This window comes from Carcharhinus amblyrhynchos, chromosome 16 (assembly GCF_965287045.1).
Source record: "Carcharhinus amblyrhynchos chromosome 16, sCarAmb.v2.hapA, whole genome shotgun sequence".
NCBI classification, from domain to species: Eukaryota; Metazoa; Chordata; class Chondrichthyes; order Carcharhiniformes; family Carcharhinidae; genus Carcharhinus; species Carcharhinus amblyrhynchos.
Window position 1 is genome coordinate 34,237,311 of NC_137339.1, and position 18,730 is coordinate 34,256,040.

An 18,730-nucleotide genomic window follows, 5' to 3' on the forward strand; every position below is an offset into this window, starting at 1 on the left:
GGGAAGCGGGGGCGGTGCTGAGGCCCGATCCCTCTCTGGTGAGGGATGAAGGGGAGACCAGATGGATCACTGGTGGGGGAGGCGGGGAGGACTGCTGCAACTCTGCAGGCAGTCGGTGGTGGGAAAGGGGGGGTAGAAAATCGCAATTGGTCTGGTTAGTTGTTGGGGGGGGAGGGGCGGAAGGGGTGTGGGTGGATAAGAGGGACAGTTATGTTGTGGGAGTGGGGCAATGTCTGTGGGGGCCATCGCTCCCACTTTTCGCTGCCGGGCCACTTCATCCACTTATTGCAGCCCAGGAGCGATGTGACAGGGGCATATTTTTCAAATTTCTTTTGACCGTGCTTCACAGTTCAAAGGTCCGGTCGGAGCTGCAGCATTTTAGGCGTGATAAGCCCTGCCCACGGCGCAGTTCAGACCCTCAGTTCTTTATTCAGGCCAGGCACATATGGGGGCACCTGAAAACAGTTTTCCAAGTCAGATCCAAACTGTGCCCAGATTCGTCACTTAGGATCAAAATGGTAAAATCGGGCCCATTGTGTTTTAAAAATTTGCAGCAATTAATTTGAATTGTTAATTCAAATCACAATATAAAAAGGAAGGAGGGAGAATGTTTAATGAAAATTACACAATTTGGGTGGGTAAGTGTGAAGTTTACATTTGCCTTTTGGATATTTCGTGATAACAGCACCAACTAAATTAGGGCTAATCAACAATGGCAATGACCTAACAGCATTTTGATTAGATTGTGAGGAGTGGAAATTTAAAATCAGCAAACTAATCATGAGAACGAGATACGTAGTCCAGAACGCAGAGTACATTTAGATATAAATTTTAAATATGGGAAAGTTAAAAATCACAACAGACGTAAGGTGGGCTCAAAAGAGAATTAATCCAGCAGACTAAATAATCAGTGAAGGAAGCAAACAGGATGATTAATTGATGTTAGGAAGCCCATTTCACTAATACAGGAAGAACGTGTTAAAGCAAGTTACTGTAATACAACAATGTTATTTGAGATGAAGAATGAATAATCAAAATAAGTTGCAACCTGAAATCAAATTGAAAAGTTTGATTCCTGTTTCAAAGATTTTATTATGTTATATAAGTCAGTTTCACAGCAGAGAAACTTCATATATCGTTAACTGCAAAATGACAGTTGGTGTCCCCAGAGGCTGATGGTGAATCGGATTTTCAGATGTATATAGAGACAGTGCTAGAAGGACAGAATTGTATCAAGTTAATTGACATGAGGACAACTATATCACGAACAGACTTAAATTTACCAAGTATTGATTTAATAATAGAATAATATGGAGTTACTAGAGGAGTTAAAGTCGCACTGATCAGTATACCAAATATTTTTAAAAACAGGTTCAAATCTGAATGTGTCAAAATAAAGGAAGAAGCATTCTGGGGATAGAGTTACTGTCTAGTTGGGGGGGATGACAATTAACGAAACATCAAATGGCACCACACATTCAAAAAGAATAAATAGGGCAAAAGAAAGGTTGTAGCATTTCTAGGGTAGCAGTATTTCAAACAGATTGGGAAAAGAAATCAATCTGGGAAAAAAAATTGGCTGCACAATACCTTTGAATTTGGGCTAGAAATAAACAAGATTGTGGAAGTTTAAATGCCCCACCAGAAAAGATTCAGGGAGAAATTCAAGCTGTTAGATGCAATATCACGCAGTTGGAAAAACAAGGAGTAGTGACAAAGACAACGCCTTCCACTAATTCACTTATAAGGCCGATTAAAAAAACAGATGGAAGTTATAGGTTAGTTGTGGATTACACATCTCTAAACAGATACGCAACAAGGGCACACCCAATAGTTGCAAATCCAGCTAGTGTTCTAAACACAGTTGCAACCGATCAAATGATTTTTACTGTACTAAATGTGGCCAATGGATTTTGGTCAATTCCAATAGTAAAAGTACAAATTTGCCTTCACAGTGGGAAATCAGCAATACACTTGGACTCATTTACCACAAGGGTTTCACAATAGTCCAGCCATTTTCCACAAACATATGGCACAAATATTCAAGCCTATTAAATGTGTAGGAACCACCATTCTAAAATATGTAGATGATGTTTTGATTGCTTCAAACAATCACAATACACACCATTTGGCAATACAAATAATGGATTCAAATTCAATCCCTAACAAGGCTCAGTTAGGTGAAGAGAAGGTAACATTTTTGGGACACATCATTTCACAAGGCAGAAAAGAAATTCCAGAAGATCAAAAGAAGGCTATATTATGTGCACCACAATCACACATGATGAAAGGAGTGAGATTGTGGAAGATTATGCAATACTAGCAAAACCACTGCAAGTTTCGATCAATGGAGGAAGGCCTAGTAGAGAAAAATATAGATTGGAAAGACAAGGAAATAAAGGCTTTTACTGATACAAAATCAGCTCCAGCTAAGGCTCCAACTTTAGGATTACCAAATCTCAGCAAACAATTCCACATTGTTTGCCAAAAAAAGTGATGGAATAGAAGCAGCTGTGATCAAAGTACAAGCACACAAACAAATCACCAGAAAAGACCAAGGGAATTACAAAGCAGATTCAGCAGCTAAAAATCCATTAGAACAAAAGTTAGAGAAAACTCAATTAACTGATATAGCCGCTATACAAACCAAAGATGACACTGAATTAGACATAGAACAGATTCAAGAAGAGGTCTCAGAAGAAGAAAAAAAGATGGAAAGAATTGAGAGGAAAGATAAGAAAATAATTACTCTGGAAGCAATACACTAAACACTGATGAATTTATATCATGGAGTAACACACACTAGCAGAGATAAAAAGACTATCTTAATTAAGAATTGCTGGTCTGGAGAAATGATCGCCAGGTTCTGCCAAAAATGCATTCAGTGTGCTCATGTGGAACCAGGACGACATTGCAAAACAGAAATGGGAAACCAACCCAGACTCAAGAGACCATGGGAAAATTTACAAATGGACTTCATAGGGCCTTTACCAAGGAAGAAAGGGAGAAGTTATTGTTTAGTGAATATTGATCAATTCACTCGATGGGTCGGAGCATTCCCATGTAAAGGTGCAACAGTCAAAACTGTGGCTTTGATATTAGCCAATGAAATCATACCCCGATGAGGAATGCCATTACAATTGGACTCAGATCAGGGAACTCACATCACTGGGAAAGTTCTGAGAGAAGTATGTAGAATGTTAGGGATTAAATAGAAATTTCACTTAACGTATCATTCACAGAGCTCAGGGATAGTAGGACAACTGAACAGAATGTTGAAAAACAGTTTGGCTAAAGCCATAATAGGAGGAAATAATTGGTTGCAGGCTTTGCCTGCAATTCTATTAAGACAAGGAACTACTCCACCTTGTGGAATAGGATTAACTTTATTTGAACTGATGACAGATAGAGCAATGCACCTCCCAGAACATGTTATCAGAGGAGGAGGAGAGTTAATAAAAGCAGTCTATCAACGTATGAAAGACATAATAACTCAATTACATTCCATAATGAAATAAGTAGTCATTTAACAACAACAAAGATTGGATGAAATTACATGGAAAAGAAAATCCATATTTACTAACTGCAGGAGGTAGGGTTATGGTACAATTAATGTCTGACAAAAAAGATTTAGCACTAGATGGGAGGGGCCATTTGAAATTAAACATTGCAGGAGAAACATGTACTTTCGTTGATGAAAAACATGGTCCAAGATGGAGACACTAACTAAAACAAGAGCTGAAACCTTACCCAAACAGTTAAATTAGTAAAAAAACTGGATAAATTTATTTGCATAAAATGTTTTAGACTTTTAGCCTATTCAGATGGTATAATAAAGCAATCTTGAAAATGTTTATATATAAATGTTTAAATGTTAAGTTTATGCTTATTGATTCTAATTGTGAAGTCTTAAGGCCATATTGTGTGTAAAATTGCAGAACTGTATATACTAAAAAAATCAACCATCCATTGAAGAAAGAAAACATCAGTGAATAACAAGTTTTGAACAAGGAACAAATATAGAACAAACACTTATCTGTATTTGGCATACACTTATGCTAGAACAGCTGATGTATCTAAATGTGGGTATGTACTCATATACTAAATCGTGAGAGGAAGAGGTTTCCTTTGTGGACAATCCCTGTAAAGTGGGAGGAATTAATAAGATGGGATCAATTAACCCAATTGTTCAGGAAACTTAGAGGAAATACGGTGGGATTTACAAAGGAGTGTGAAAGAGCAGATCTTTTTCAATGACAGGTCATGCACAAGAAAGTCAGATTACTTGAAAAGATGCTCACCTGTGTCCAGTACAGCCAAATGAGCACCAATTTGATTCTCATTGATACAGATTAGAGGAACAAGGAATATTATGCATCAAGGTGATCAGAGAAGCATAGATATTGGGAATAGTAAATGAAATCTTGAAAGGAGCAGCATTTGCTTCAGCCCACCGGAGGATGATCATATGTGCAACATTCAACATACCTAACACTTAATAGAATTTATTGGATTTGTGGAAACAAAGTTTAACTAGGACTGCCCAAAGATTGGAAAGGAGATTGTTACTTAGAATACGTAGTTTCACATATTTACCACACAATCAATCACCAGAGGAAACTACCAGATGTCGACGTAGTGCAGTGGGCATAGACTATTTCTTTGGAATAATGCTGCCAGGATGTTCACACGTAAGACTGACAATGGAATTAGAAAATATTGTTTATATCTTAGAAAGGGTAGCTAATGACACAGCTACTGCTTTAACACAAATAAATGATGAAATAGGAGTAATGCGTACAGTTCAGTTACAGAATCGGTAGCATTGGACTTCATTCTTGCAACAAGAATAGGAACATGTGCTTTGATTGGATTGAAATTCTGCACCTACATACCAGATATTTCAGAAAATATCACCAATCTGGTAACTCATATTTGGAAGGAGGTCAAGAAGTTAGAAAAACCAGAGCCATTCTCTCCAGAAAAATGGACAACAGAATGGATAGAAAATTTGGGAAAGAACATATTAAACAGAACTACATGTCTTTTTATTAATTTATTGTTGATTATTGTGACTATAATGCTACTCTGGTATTGTTGTTCTAACTCAAGACAGACTGTGGCAAGAGTAGCATAAATCAAGGAAGAGAAGAAAGAAATACCAATGACTTCAACTTCTGTAGATGGTCCAACTTTTGAGAAGAAGTACACTAGAGCATCCTTTGAAAACAAGAACATTTTTTAAAAACTAAAAACAACTTTCTGAAGATCAATAATGAATCAGTTAAAGGTTATAAAGAAAATACTTCAGTAGGATAGGGTAGATTACATTAGTAGAGATTTTAGACACAATCTAGCCAAAACGGCCAATGGGGGGCAGAGGGGAGGGGAGATTCTAGTTGAGAATTCTGATCAACATGAGGATAATTAGCAGCTAATGTTTTAATATGTGGTTTGAGAATATTACAAAATATTTAAGTAACATATTAATAATGTCTCTAAGAAATTAATTTGTAACATGCCAGTAAAATGAAAGATATTTCCATGAAAGATTCCAACAAAAGTCAGGCACAAATTATGCAACAAAGTAAATTATCCATGTATATCCAGGCCAGGGGATAATGCCAAAAGATAAAGATGCTTTCATTTGGTATTAGAAGTGGTTTAAACTGATTAGAGAAGTGCTAAACAATAAATCACTTTTGGGAGAGGACTTCCGTAAAACAGACAATGAAACTGTTGCTTCTAATACATTCTGATGCATCTATACATTGATGAAAGATTGATGAAGCAAATAGTCTTGGTTATGGCATAGAAATGTAATAATGACAACCTTCAAAGCAATAGGCAAAACATTTGCCTGCAGGCCAGTCTTTAGAAAATGTATTGGCCCTATTGAAATACAGATAGCAGAGTTAGGATTCTTCTAATACTGAAGAATAAATACTCTTGAGTGTATTCACACTTCTTGGGCAAGGGTGACTAGGAGTAAAGTGTCTCAGACATAATCTCACCTGCCTTTCTTGCCTCATAGAAATTTTACTTTCTTCTTCCAAAACTAGAAGAATTGTTCAGAATCCACAAATAAATTTCAATGATGTCAGATGCTGGCTTAAAATGAAAAATACACATCTTAATTGCAAGTATGATAATAAAAAAAGAGGAAAGATCTTACAGTGCAAGATGTTAGGTCCAAACAACTGCAGGGAATAATGCAATTATCAAATGGCAGACCTAACAGGGCAGAAAATAATACACCTTGTAACCTCCAGTCATTAATAACTTAAGGAACAATTTCCAAAGGTCTGTTTTGAATGGGACGCTAAAGGAATATTCATCTTGGAAGACATATTTGGACAAGATAAAAGTGCATGAGTTTCCACAAATTAGGAGATATGTTGATAATCTTGCATGTGCTCAGTGAGGCTGCATAAAAAGTTTGAAAGTTACCAATTAACACAAATCCACAAGAAAAATTATTGACAATTCTGCAGTAACCGACAGTCTCCACCAGAGAGTGACAAAGATGTTTACAGTGGAAAATAGTAGTGTCACACTGGCAGAATCGGACCAGATCTTTTAAGGATAACAGAGCAGACTGAAAGAGCCAAATGACCTACTCCTACACCATTTTCCATATTTTTTAAACCACGTTACTGAGGGTGTGACAGCACAATAGTAGAAAAGTGATTGGATCTTCATGACTGGCACCTCACACAACAATAACCACTACAATACACCCTTAAAAGTGAACTAATGGAATTGAATATCGTCACACACTGCACAGTACCAACTGATATATTCAAACTTACCATTATCAACTGCATGAATAATAACTTTATAAATGTTTTCATTCACACTAGGAGATTCCCGATCCAATTTATGAACAGTTGTAACAACTCCAGTTTCCTCATTTATAGTAACCCAGCCTTCTGGATCATATGCTTTGACAAACCTTTTAGACAAAAATCATTAACAATGTTAATCATGAAATGCAATGATTATCAGCCTTGTCAATAGTAAGATGCAGTGAATTGGAAGGTGACTTATTGTGCCTCCAACAAGAAATGGCTTATTAACTAATCAGATGAGCCTAACAGAATTAGTAGACAAGTCTACTCTCTTCTCCTTCCTGACTCCAACTAAGCCCTCTCCATCCCAGGACCCACATCCTTACACCTGATTGGTTCAGCTTCCCGCACAGCCTCTCCATAGATCCAGCCAATCACACGGCCTGCAAAGGATCACCCCTTAAAGGGGCCATATTACCAAACTCCTTCCCCCACTAACTCTTGAGTCCATCTATGAATAAAAACAAAGAGAAATGTCATTGTACATAGACATATAAATACAATAACACACTAGGAACACCCAAGGAAAAAAGTCTATTTACAAAGTCAATCGGTCTGCAGACTTCTGGACTCTAAAGGAACATCTCAGTTCAATATTGGATCCTTAGTAAGCAATGGATCCGGGCCAGCAGATACAAAAAAAAACAAACTCATTAATCCAGAGTCAATATCTTCCCCATAGCTTCTTGCTCCTCAGTTTCAGAAGTGGTCGGTTGCCTAGGAATCCCTGATTCAGTAGCTGGCATACACGAGTCCACCACAGGACACATCTGATGTTCTCCTTCAGGCTCAACACTCTTCTTCAAATGACCCATATGTTTTTTATTACACAGTGACCTTATACTTCTACAATGTATGAAACTGGTCCCGTTCTTTCTACAATTCTTCCTGCCACCCATGTTGGTCCACCATCAAAGTTTGTAGCCATAACTAAGTCATTCTTTTCTCGAGTCATGGTTTTCTTTCTGAGGGGCTTGCCTAGCCTCCCCACTTCCCAACAAATCTGGAAATTTCAAATCCAAGCGGGTTCAAAGTTTGCACCCCATTAATAATTTGGCTGCTGTAACCCCTGTGGCAGATATTATATGACAACAACAAACTTGACAAATGTAAAGCCAGTAGCCTGTGAACTTGCTTTTTCATAGATGCTTTAAACACTTGTATGGCTATTCTTCTAAGCCACTGGAAGCTGGGTTGTAAGGGGTTGACCAAACGTGACGAATGCCATTTGATTTGCTACTAGCTTCAGCCCTTTGCGCTAGTGGAAATGGCTAGATCAGCCATTGTACATGAATTATGTTGGTCCGTTTATGGCTGTGATGTTCTTTTTGCTAGGGGACATCCATTCAAAATGCTTGGACATATTCAGAATGAAATCCACAAGTTGATACACCATCATCGAGAAACTGAGCCAATTAATCACCATCTACGGTATACCAGATGTACTTGTTTTGGACACTAGAATGACATTCACAATTGTCAAATTCCAGAAGTTCATGACATCTAATAGTGTCAATATAACTGTACTGTGCCAAATCTTCAAATGGATTGGCCGAACATACAAGTCAGACTTACAAGGCTGGTATGAAGAAGCAGCCACCTGGGTTACGGGAAACTAGGGTAGAATGGTTCCTGTTAGCCTATATAACCACAGCACATACCACTACTGAAATAGCTCCAGCTGAGCTGTAGATGAGTGAGAGGCTTGAGAACCAGGTCGAGCTTGGTTGTTCCAAAATTTGTGAGGAGAGTGGAGACAAACAGAGTTGTCAGAAAAGAAACCATGGCTTGTCAAAAGTAGAAAAAGCATTTGAGATAGATGATCCTGTCTTTGTGAAGAATTTTGAAACCGGATCTAACAGGGTCTCAGGGCGGGGCCATTGTCTTATGAGGTGAAAATGCAGGATAAGTTAGTGAAGAAAGACACAGATCATTTGAGGCGGTGGGAATTATCACAAGAACCAGAGAAACTGTCTGATCCAATTGTGCCAGCAAGTAGTGTTGTTGCTTGTCCAAGGAGTGAAGTGGCTGATCAGCCAGTGGCAGGTCAAAGTGCTGCTCCCAATGACAGTGAGGGAACAGTGGGAAGTGAGGCACAGATTCCAGAGGAGAATCCCAGTGAAGAAAGTCCAACTGAAATTATCTTTACTGTGGAATCTCAACCAGTTGAATTACATCTCTCCCAGAGAAAGAGAAAGTTCCCTGACAGATTGAGTTTCTGATAAATTGTATTAAAAATATTCATTATTGCCATTGCTTTGAAAATTGTATCATTTATAAATTGCAAAATAAGGGAATTAAAGATAGAGGGATGTAATAACTGGTCCCTTTAAGGGCCATGCTTACACACAATGGAGTTTTAACATTGACACTGCAATGAAGTTACTGTGGAAATCCCCTACTAGTCACACTCTAGCACCTGATCGGGTACATTGAGGGAGAAAAATAAGCATGGCCATTGCACCAACCAGCACATCTTTTGGACTGTTAGAGGAAACCAGAGCACCGGGAGAAAACCCCAGTGACCCAAGCTGGGAATCGAACCCAGCATTGTGAGTCAGCAATGCTAACCACTGCGCCACACATTCTTTTTAGAGTAAAGAGCAAGGCTGGTAGAAGTAGAAAGAAATCAGGAGGGCACAAAGGGGACACGAGATTGCTTTGGCAGATAAAGCAAAGGAGAACCCAAAGAGCTTCTACAAATACATAAAGTGTAACTAGGGAGAGAATAGGGCCTCTTAAGGATCAACAAGGTCATCTATGTGCGGATTCACAAGAGATGGATGAGATTCGAAATGAATATTCCTCATCAGTATTTGCTGTTGAGAAAGGCATGGATGTCAGGGAGCTTGAGGAAATAAATCTTGAGGAGTGTATATATTACAGAGGAGGCGGTGCTGGAAGACTCAAAGGACATAAAGATAGATAAATCCCCGGGACCTGATGAAATGTATCCCAGGATGCTGCAGGAGGCTAGGGAGGAAACTGTGGGCCCGCTAGCAACGATATTTGAATCATCAACAGCCACAGGTGAGGTACCTGTTGTGCTTTTGTTTGAGAGCTACAGCGAAAAGCCTGGTCTATAGACCGGTGAGCCTAGCGTTTGTAGTGGGTAAGTTGTTCGAACGTATTCTAAGAGACAGGATCTACAGGCATTTAGAGGGGCAAGAACTGTTTAGGGACAGTTAGCATGGCTTTGAGAGTGGAAAATCATGTCTCACAAATTTGATTGAGTTTTTTGAAGGGGTAGCTAAAAAGGCAGATGAGGGTAGTGCAGTCGATGTTGTCTACATGTCAATAGCAAGGTCTTTGACAAGGTACTGCATGGTAGGTTGTTGCATAAAGTTAAATCTCGTGGGATCCAGTATAAGGTGGCCAATCAGATACAAAATCGGCTTGACAAAAGACACAGGGTGGTTGTAGAGGGTTATTTTTCAATTTGGAGGCCTGTGACCAGTGGTGAGCCTCAGGGATCGGTGCTGGGTCCATTGTTATTTGTCATTTATAGTAATGATTTGGATGAGAATTTAGGAGGCATGGTTAGTAAGTTTGCAGATGACACCAAGATTGGTGGCATAGTGGACAGTGAAGGTTATCTCAGATTGCAGTGGGACCTGGGTCAATTGATGCATTTTGGTAGATCGAACCAAGGCAGGACTTACCCAGTTAATGGCAGGCCACTGGGGAGAGTTATAGAACAAAATGGTCTCGGGATACAGGTTCATAACTTCTTGAAAGTGGAGTCACAAGTGGACATGGTGGTGAAGAAGGCATTCGGCATGCTTGGTTTGTTGATCAGAACATTTTTGAAGTTGTACAAGACATTGCTAAGGCTACACTTGGAATACTGTGTACAGTTCTGGTCACTCTATTATAGAAAGGATATTATTAAACCAGAAAGAGTGCAGAAAAGATTTACTAGGATGCTAAAGAAGGTGAAGAAGTTGCTGAAGAAGCTGCTTTGAAAGCAGAGTCAATTTTTATGGGAATACATTTGTGTATGTTCCTTTAAACTATTAATGGCCAACAGGAAAAAAATTACAGTTAGAAGTCTTACAACACCAGGTTAAAGTCCAACAGGTTTATTTAGAATCACGAATTTTGGAGTGCTGCTCCTTCATTAGATGAGTGACTCACCAGGGACTGACTTGATGAAACAGCAGCACTCTGAAAGCTCGTGATTCCAAATAAACCTGTTGGACTTTAACCTTGTGTTGTGAGACTTCATACTGTGCCCATCCCTATCCAACGCTGGCATCTCTACATCAGGAAAGAAATTACAACAGTATGTATTTTATTCATTAATCCACGGCACATTAGTTACATTAAAAGAAGTAAGATAAGTGAAAGCTGTGTTTTGTATGTTTCTGATTTGCATTAGAAAAATATAAAGAGGGAGGAGTGAAAAAAATTACAATGAAGCAAAATACTGAAAACATGGCAGCAAAGTATTTGTTAACTTTGAGATATTCTATGATTTAGATTTAGATGCTTCTTACCTGATTTTATTTACAAAGAATTTGTCAGGATCCGTTGCATTGAATCTCATTAATTCAGTGTTTGGCTTGAGGCTTTCCAGTAGTTGAACAGTTACTTCTGAAGGGTGGACCACTGGTGCGTCATTGATATCATGCACATTAACAATAACAGATACACTGTCTAGTGCACCAGCCTTTTGCTCATCTGTCATGTCTGGACAAGTAAAAAATTCTTCCTCATTTTCGACGGAGATTTTTAGCTGTCTTTTTGGACCACCTTCGTAATTCAAATGCTGCAGAGGTAAGAGAAAAAATTCCAATAAACAATGTCTGTTCATGTCGCTCAATAAAACATTAGGTTCCAAGAAAAAAGTATTTTCCATGAAGTGCTTAAACACTGCAATATTTCTCAGTTCCCAGCGTGTGGCAGCAGTGTACATGTTCTCATGGGTAACAAAACATGTAAACAGAAATGCTGTTCAATGTCCATATTCTTCCATCAGTAAATATCTTTTGAAATTGTAGAGCTCACTGGTCTTCAAACTGAGGCCAGCATAATTTTTTGTTCAAAATGAAGTTAGAATGACAGAATATTAGAATGGTTACCGCATAGAAGGAGGCCATAGGGTCACTGCCTGCTCTCAACAATTGACCTAGTGCTACTCTGCTGCCTTCTCCCCATAGCCCTGTAAATTTTTCCTCTTCGGATAATGATCCAATTCCCTTTTGAAAGCTATCAAATCTGCCTCCATCACATTGAGGTGGTACATTGCAAATACTAAATACTCCCTGTGTAAATAATATTTTCCCTTATGTTGAATATTTTTTCTCATGTCGCTATACTTTCTTTTGCTAATTACCTTAAATACAAGTGACACAGTGTTTAGCACTGCTGCCTCAGAGTGGCAGGGACCTGTATTCGATTCTGGCCTTGGGTGACTGTGTGGAGTTTGCATGTTCTTCCCATGTCTGCATGGGTTTCCTCCAGGTGCTCTGGTTTCCTCACACAGTCCAAAGGTTAGGTGGATTAGCCATAGTAAAATATGTGGTGTAACAGGGATAGAGCAAGAGATTGGGTCTAAGTGGGGTGCTGTTTCGGAGGATCAAAGCAGACTTTGATGGACTGAATGACCTCTTCTGCATTGTAGGGATTCCATGAGAGTCATGGAACATTCTGTGTCCTTTAGTTCTTGGTCCTCCCACCAATGGGAACAGTTTCACCCGACCTACTTTATCCGGCCCTTCATGATTTTGAACATAACTATCAAACCTCCCTTCAACCTTCCCTTCTACGAGAAGAATGGTCCCTACTTCTCAAATCTATCTACAAAACTGAAACCCCTCATTGCTAAAACTATTTGCATGAATCTTTTCTGCATCCTGTTTAATAAATTCGCATTCTTCCTAAATGTGGTGCCCATGACTGGATGAAAGACTCCAGTTAATGCCAAGTCAGTGTTTTATACAGTTTATCCTCAATTCCTTCTTTTATATCCCATGCCCCTAAATTTAGCAGCAAGCTCATCTGCTGTTTTTAATTTGGAGCCTGAAATATGGACATGAAGGAGCGGAGGATAAACAGTGTTTAAATCTCTCATCAGGCAGCCAGTTCAGCCCATTTCTATTGCATAAGATGTCCACTAGTTATTAATAAGCTCTTTGACTCTAAACCAGAAGTTCTGAACTTTATGTTGAGACTATAGTGCTGTAATGAGGGCCCACTGCATTGCTAGAGGATCCACCTTTCAGAGGAAATGTTTAGCTTACTTCCAGCTCTCACAGGTGGATATAAAAGATCCCATAGCACTAACCTGAAGAAGAGAAAGGGAACTCTTTTCTGCCCAATTATTGTGCCTCAACCAGCCAGATTATTTGGTCATGATGAGATTTCTCTTAATGGGATCTTGCTGTGTGCAACTTGGCTGCCACATTTCTTTTACAACAACTGACTTTACTTTAAAAAATGCTTTATTAGCAGTGAAGTGCACTGGGGCATCTATATTCTGGCAGAAGGGAAAAGCTGGATCTGTTTTTCATGTTAGGCAATTTAAATTCTAAGATTCAGCATGCTTGGTTTTATTGATCAAAACATTGGATACGGGAGTTGGCACATCTCGTTGAAGTTGTACAAGACATTAGTAAAGCCGCACTTGGAATACCATGTACAGTTCTCATCACTCTACTGTAGAAAGGATATTATTAAACTAGAAAGAGTGCAGAAAAAAATTACTAGGATGCTACCGGGACTTGATGTTTTGAGCTATAAGGAGAGGCTGGAGAGACTGGGACTTTTTCCTCTGGAGCATAGGAAGGTTAGGGGTGATCTTATAGAGGTCTATAAATTAATGAGGGACATAGATCAACTAGATAGTCAACATCTTTTCCCAAAAATTGAAGACTCTAAAACTGAAGGGCATAGGTTTAAGGTGAGAGGGAAGAGATACAAAAGGATCCAGAGGGGCAATTTTTTCACACAGAGAGTAGTGAGTGTTTGGAACAAGCTGCCAGAGGCAGTAGTAGAGGCAGGTATATTTTTGTCTTTTAAAAAGCATTTAGGCAGTTACATGGGTAAAATGGGTATAGAGGAATGTCAGCCAAATGCGGGCAATTGGGACTAGCTTAGGGGTTAAAAAAGAGATAGCATGTACAAGGTGGGCTGAAAGGCCTGTTTCCATGCTGTAAACCTCTATGACTTCATGTTTCCATGCTGTCAGCCTCTATGACTCTATCTAATAGGTAGCTCTAAAGCAAAATGTTAAACCCCAGTATATTGGATGCCCTATCTTAATCATTCCTCGTCCAGAAATGAAGCAATGAATAGCCAATACGATTATCATTAAGTAAGGTAAACTGTTTACCTTAACAAGGGATAGAATTCCATCATTTGTTTCTGGATCAGTTTCAATCTTGTAATGCTCATGTTCATTGCCTTCTATTATTTTATACTTTGCCCTCCAGGCTGGTGTTTTGGGAGTGTCTTTGTCAGTGACACTCACTCGAAGTATAGCGACATGTTCATCATTTTCCATTACTTCACCTGAAAACTAAAGATTGTATGAATATTTGTTAAGATGTTAATTGTCACAATTCTCAAAAAGAAACACCCTGCTGGTCACTAAACAAACCAATTTAAGTCCAATGGTACATCAGACTTACAGGGCCATGTTTTGTCTTCCGACATTAGCCCGTCCCAAACAGATTTGATATTCGTATATCGACATCAAATGCAAATCTCACAACAAAAATAGCACTCAGTTTACCAGTAGAAGACTATTTGCATAACTCCAGGTGTAAGCTCAGATGTCTTGAATGATAAGTGGTGAAAGAGGCAAATTGCATAACTGTAAAATTTAAGGGGACCACATTAATAAAGTGAGTGTCACAATGAGGAACGCAAGTTCAGAAAGCTTTACAAGTTTTAAAATGCATTACACCCCATCAGCAACTTTTGCAAGTCTAAAGGGTTAATTAGACTCCCAAAGGAAAAGGATAGGAAAAGAAATCCCAGGCGTCAATGATGCAGCAACCCATCACTTGTCCTCGATTTTATAACTGCTTGAAATGGGGTGGACTGCATAGTGTGTCCCAAGGATCATTTACTGTGCCACACCATGGCACCATTATGTAGGTCAGCAAGTTCACAGGAATATGTAACCAGCTTTGAGGCTATAGCATGATCACTGCAGATGGCATTTCTACAGATAGCACTATTTTGCCCATACCTTTCTGCTGATGCATTGTGCATTTCTGGAATGCAACCTGTAACTAGTGAGGTGCCACAGCAATCCATTCTGGGGTCACAATTATTTACAATATGTATCAGTGACTAAGATGAGAGAAATGAATGTACTGTTGCCAAGTTTTCAGATATACAAAAATAGGTGGGAAAGCAAATGGTGAGGATGACACAAAGAGTCGACAAAGGGACATAGATAGGTTAGATGCACGGGCAAAAACTTGGCAGATGGAAGAGAACGTAGGAAAATGCGAAGTTATGCACTTTGGTAGGAAGAATAAAGGAGCTGAATATTATTTAAGTAGAAAATGACTGCAGAAAACTGCAGCACTGAGGGATTTGGGTGTCCTCGCACATAAATCACTAAAAGCTAGTATGCAAGTTCAGCAAGTAATTGGGAAGGCAATGGAATGTTGGCCTTTATTTCAAAGGGAATGGCATATAAAAACAGGAGAGTCTTGCTAAAACTATACAAGGCACTAGTTAGACCACACCTGGAATACTGTGAATAGTTGTCACCTCCTTATCAAAGGAAAGATATGCTGGCATTGGAGGAAATCCAGAAAATGGTCACTAGGTTGATCCCTTGTATGGAGGGGTTTTCTTATGAGGAGCGGTCTTGGACTTTGGGCCAGTACTCATTGGAGCTCAGAAGAATGAGAAGCGATCTTATTGAGATATATAGGATTCTTAGGGGATCTTAAAAATGGAAAGATTAATGTAAAAACATGTCATTGATCTGCTGCAGCAGAGACCATTTAGTTGTAATTCAATTGACATGACTGGAGTCAAATTAGTCATGCAATTATGCCCATTCAAGCATAATTTGTGTGAATGGCACTACTTGCTGCTCAATATTTAACACCTGGTGCACTAACTTTCAAAATCACTAACTGCCATGGTGTGCATGTAAGATTGGCCAACTGGGCAAGCAACTATATCCCCTAGGAAGTTGGCAATGGCACAGCATCCAAGCAAAGCACTCCTAATTCTTGGCTGTGCTGAGGTGCACATTGTGCCTCATGGATCAGATTGAATGCAAGGCACCGGAGTGAAGATTTAAGAATGCCTGCACCTGAGTTGAGAACTCAGTGCGTAGTAGCGTGGCCAAAGCTTGACGTACTAGTAACTGAACTGGACCAATCATATAACTACTGTGGCTACCAGAGTAGGTAACAGAGTGGGAATTCTGTGCATAGCTCACCTCCTAGCTCTCCAAAACTTGTCCATAAATCCCGGTTCAAGAAGGCAGTCATCACCACAATCTCAAGGCCAATTAGGAATGGGCATTAAATGTGCGCCTCTCTAGCAACACCCAGATCTCATGAAAAGTTTTAAAGATCTGCTGTGTTACTTTAGCCTACACCTTACGATCAGAACAGAAGCCCTACAGTGCAGAAGGAGGCCATTCAGCCCATCAAGTCTGAACCAACTATCTGAAAAATCTCGGCAAAAGTCAAGAGCGTGGTGGAATACTGCCCCCTTGCCTGGATGAGTGAAGGTCCGACAACACTCAAGAAACTTGACACCATCCAAGACAAAGCAGTCTACCATTTATATCTGTCCACCATCTTCAACATTCACTTCCTCCACCATTGACACAGTGCCAGCTGTACGTGCATCTATAAAACGCACTGCAGCAACTCATCAAGCCTCCTTCGACAGTACCTTCCAAACCCATGACCTCCACCACCTAGAAGGACAAGGACAGCAGATGCATGTGCACTCCACGTGCAAGTTCCCTCCAAGAGACACACCATCCTGATCTGGAAAAATTTCACTTTTCCTTCACTATCTCAGAGCCAAATTCCTGGAACTCCCTCCCGAAAAGCACTTTGGGTTTACCTACATCACGCGCACTGCAATGGCTCAAAAAGGCGGTTCCCCACCACATTCTCAAAGGCAATTAGGACTGAGCAATAAATGTGGGCCTCGCCAGAAACACCCACATCCCATGAAAGATTTTCAAAATCTGCAGTGTTAATTTTAATCTACATCTTACAATCAAAGCACAATTGCAACATATTGTTTTCAATAGATTGCTGCCAATGTTGCAACTGAAAAGACTAGGCTGAAATTTTCGGGCCATTTTTGCCAGTGTGAACGGCCAGAGAACTCCTATTGATAGCGGCTGGACCAGAGAATCCCACTGCTAGTAAACAATGCACCACCTCCCACTAGTGGGAAACAGGCAGCTGTGAGGCCGGAGAAACTAGTCCCTAGACTTTGGCATGAATAAGATATGGGGGGGGGGGGGTGGGGTGGTTCTCCCATTGTGACCCACAACTTTTCTGGCTGGGAAATACACATCGTCAGCTTTTTTCGGGATTTGTTCGTGTGCCAGGAACACATACGCATCTCCCAGAGCTGGAGATCAGTTGGAGTCGAGACCACGCTGGAAACTGGCAGGAAGGCAGGTAAAGTCATTTGACTCTTTTTTCAATGTAGTTTAAATATGTTTAGCATTTCATTATTGGGAATTTTCCAGTCCTGATCGAATCTTCTGCCCTACCAGGGTAGAGTAGCTCCCCACATTCAGGAAACTAACAGGAGACCAGGCTGGAATAAGGGGGGCAATGAGGACCCCCTAGGGGTTCAGGGGGGTGGGGGTGCCATAACAGCTGAGGAAAAAGTGCTGCCCGGGGAACCATCCCAGTGAGCCTTGCCCACATTTTGTCTGTGCTACTGCCCTCCAGCCCATCACCATGTGGCTGATAAAATTCTGCCCAAGCATGCTATCCCATGGTGATGAGTTAGAAGTGCCGACGGCCTCATTTAATCTCATTTGGCACAATGAAAGAATAATGAACTTTATTCCTTGCAAGGAATGGGCTTAACACAGAAAAGCAGAAAACTTATTAGCCAGGAATACAGGCAGATGTGTGTCAGGTTAAGCCGAGAACACTTTAGGTGCAATCTGTCTGATGTACACTTATGCAGAGGAGGGGGGAAATTAATTCTCACCCACTTCGATTAAACTTTTTCAAGTAAAAGCTCTCTTTAACCAGTAATAAAACAAATCTGAAAATTAATGAAATATGCTGAAAGACTTAAAGATTTGCAAGTGAATATATAAACACTACTTACATTGCCAGTTCTGATAAAAGTAGGGAGACAATTGTTAGCATCAATGATGTTAACCTGCACTATCGCTGTACTGCTGAGGATGTTCTGACGACCATTGTCTCTTGCTTTAACAATAAGGGTGTACAATTTAACCCTCTAAAGCAGAAAAGATATAAAAACAATCAAAAAAATGTATTGCATTTTGGAGATCATTTTCACATATCAACTGTTTAAAGTGATGAATGTTCACTGGGCTGATTCTTGAGATGAGAGTATTGTTCTATTAGGAGAGACTGAGGAAAATGTATTTATATTTTCTGCAGTTTAGAAGTATGCAATGTAGTCTTATTAAACCATGCAGAATTCTAAGAGAGCTTTACGGGGCATATGGCAAGAGATTGTTCCCCTGGCTAGAGAATTAGGGGTCACAATAAGCATTGATCATTTATGATGCAGGAAATTTTAAAACTTTTACAACATACCTTGCCAACAAAGTATTTTCATATAAAGTGACATCAAGATTAGTCTCCTTCCTTTTCCAAGTGTAATTTTTCCTGTCTTGTCCAACTTGTAACAACTCCAATGGGGGGGACTTGACA

At 39.7% G+C, this 18,730-nt stretch overlaps 1 protein-coding gene across 1 annotated transcript in view; it reads right to left on the reverse strand.

The window, feature by feature from the left end:
- LOC145354089 (cadherin-like protein 26) overlaps positions 1-18,730 on the reverse strand; it is a 70,083-nt gene that overhangs the window by 37,629 nt on the left and 13,724 nt on the right. The window contains exons 5-8 of the mRNA XM_080205221.1: positions 18,153-18,287; positions 14,188-14,373; positions 11,351-11,622; positions 6,813-6,955 (exon numbers count right to left, since the gene is read on the reverse strand). Of these exons, the coding sequence (XP_080061347.1) occupies positions 6,813-6,955; positions 11,351-11,622; positions 14,188-14,373; positions 18,153-18,287 (736 nt within the window). The remainder of the gene's footprint in view (positions 1-6,812; positions 6,956-11,350; positions 11,623-14,187; positions 14,374-18,152; positions 18,288-18,730) is intronic.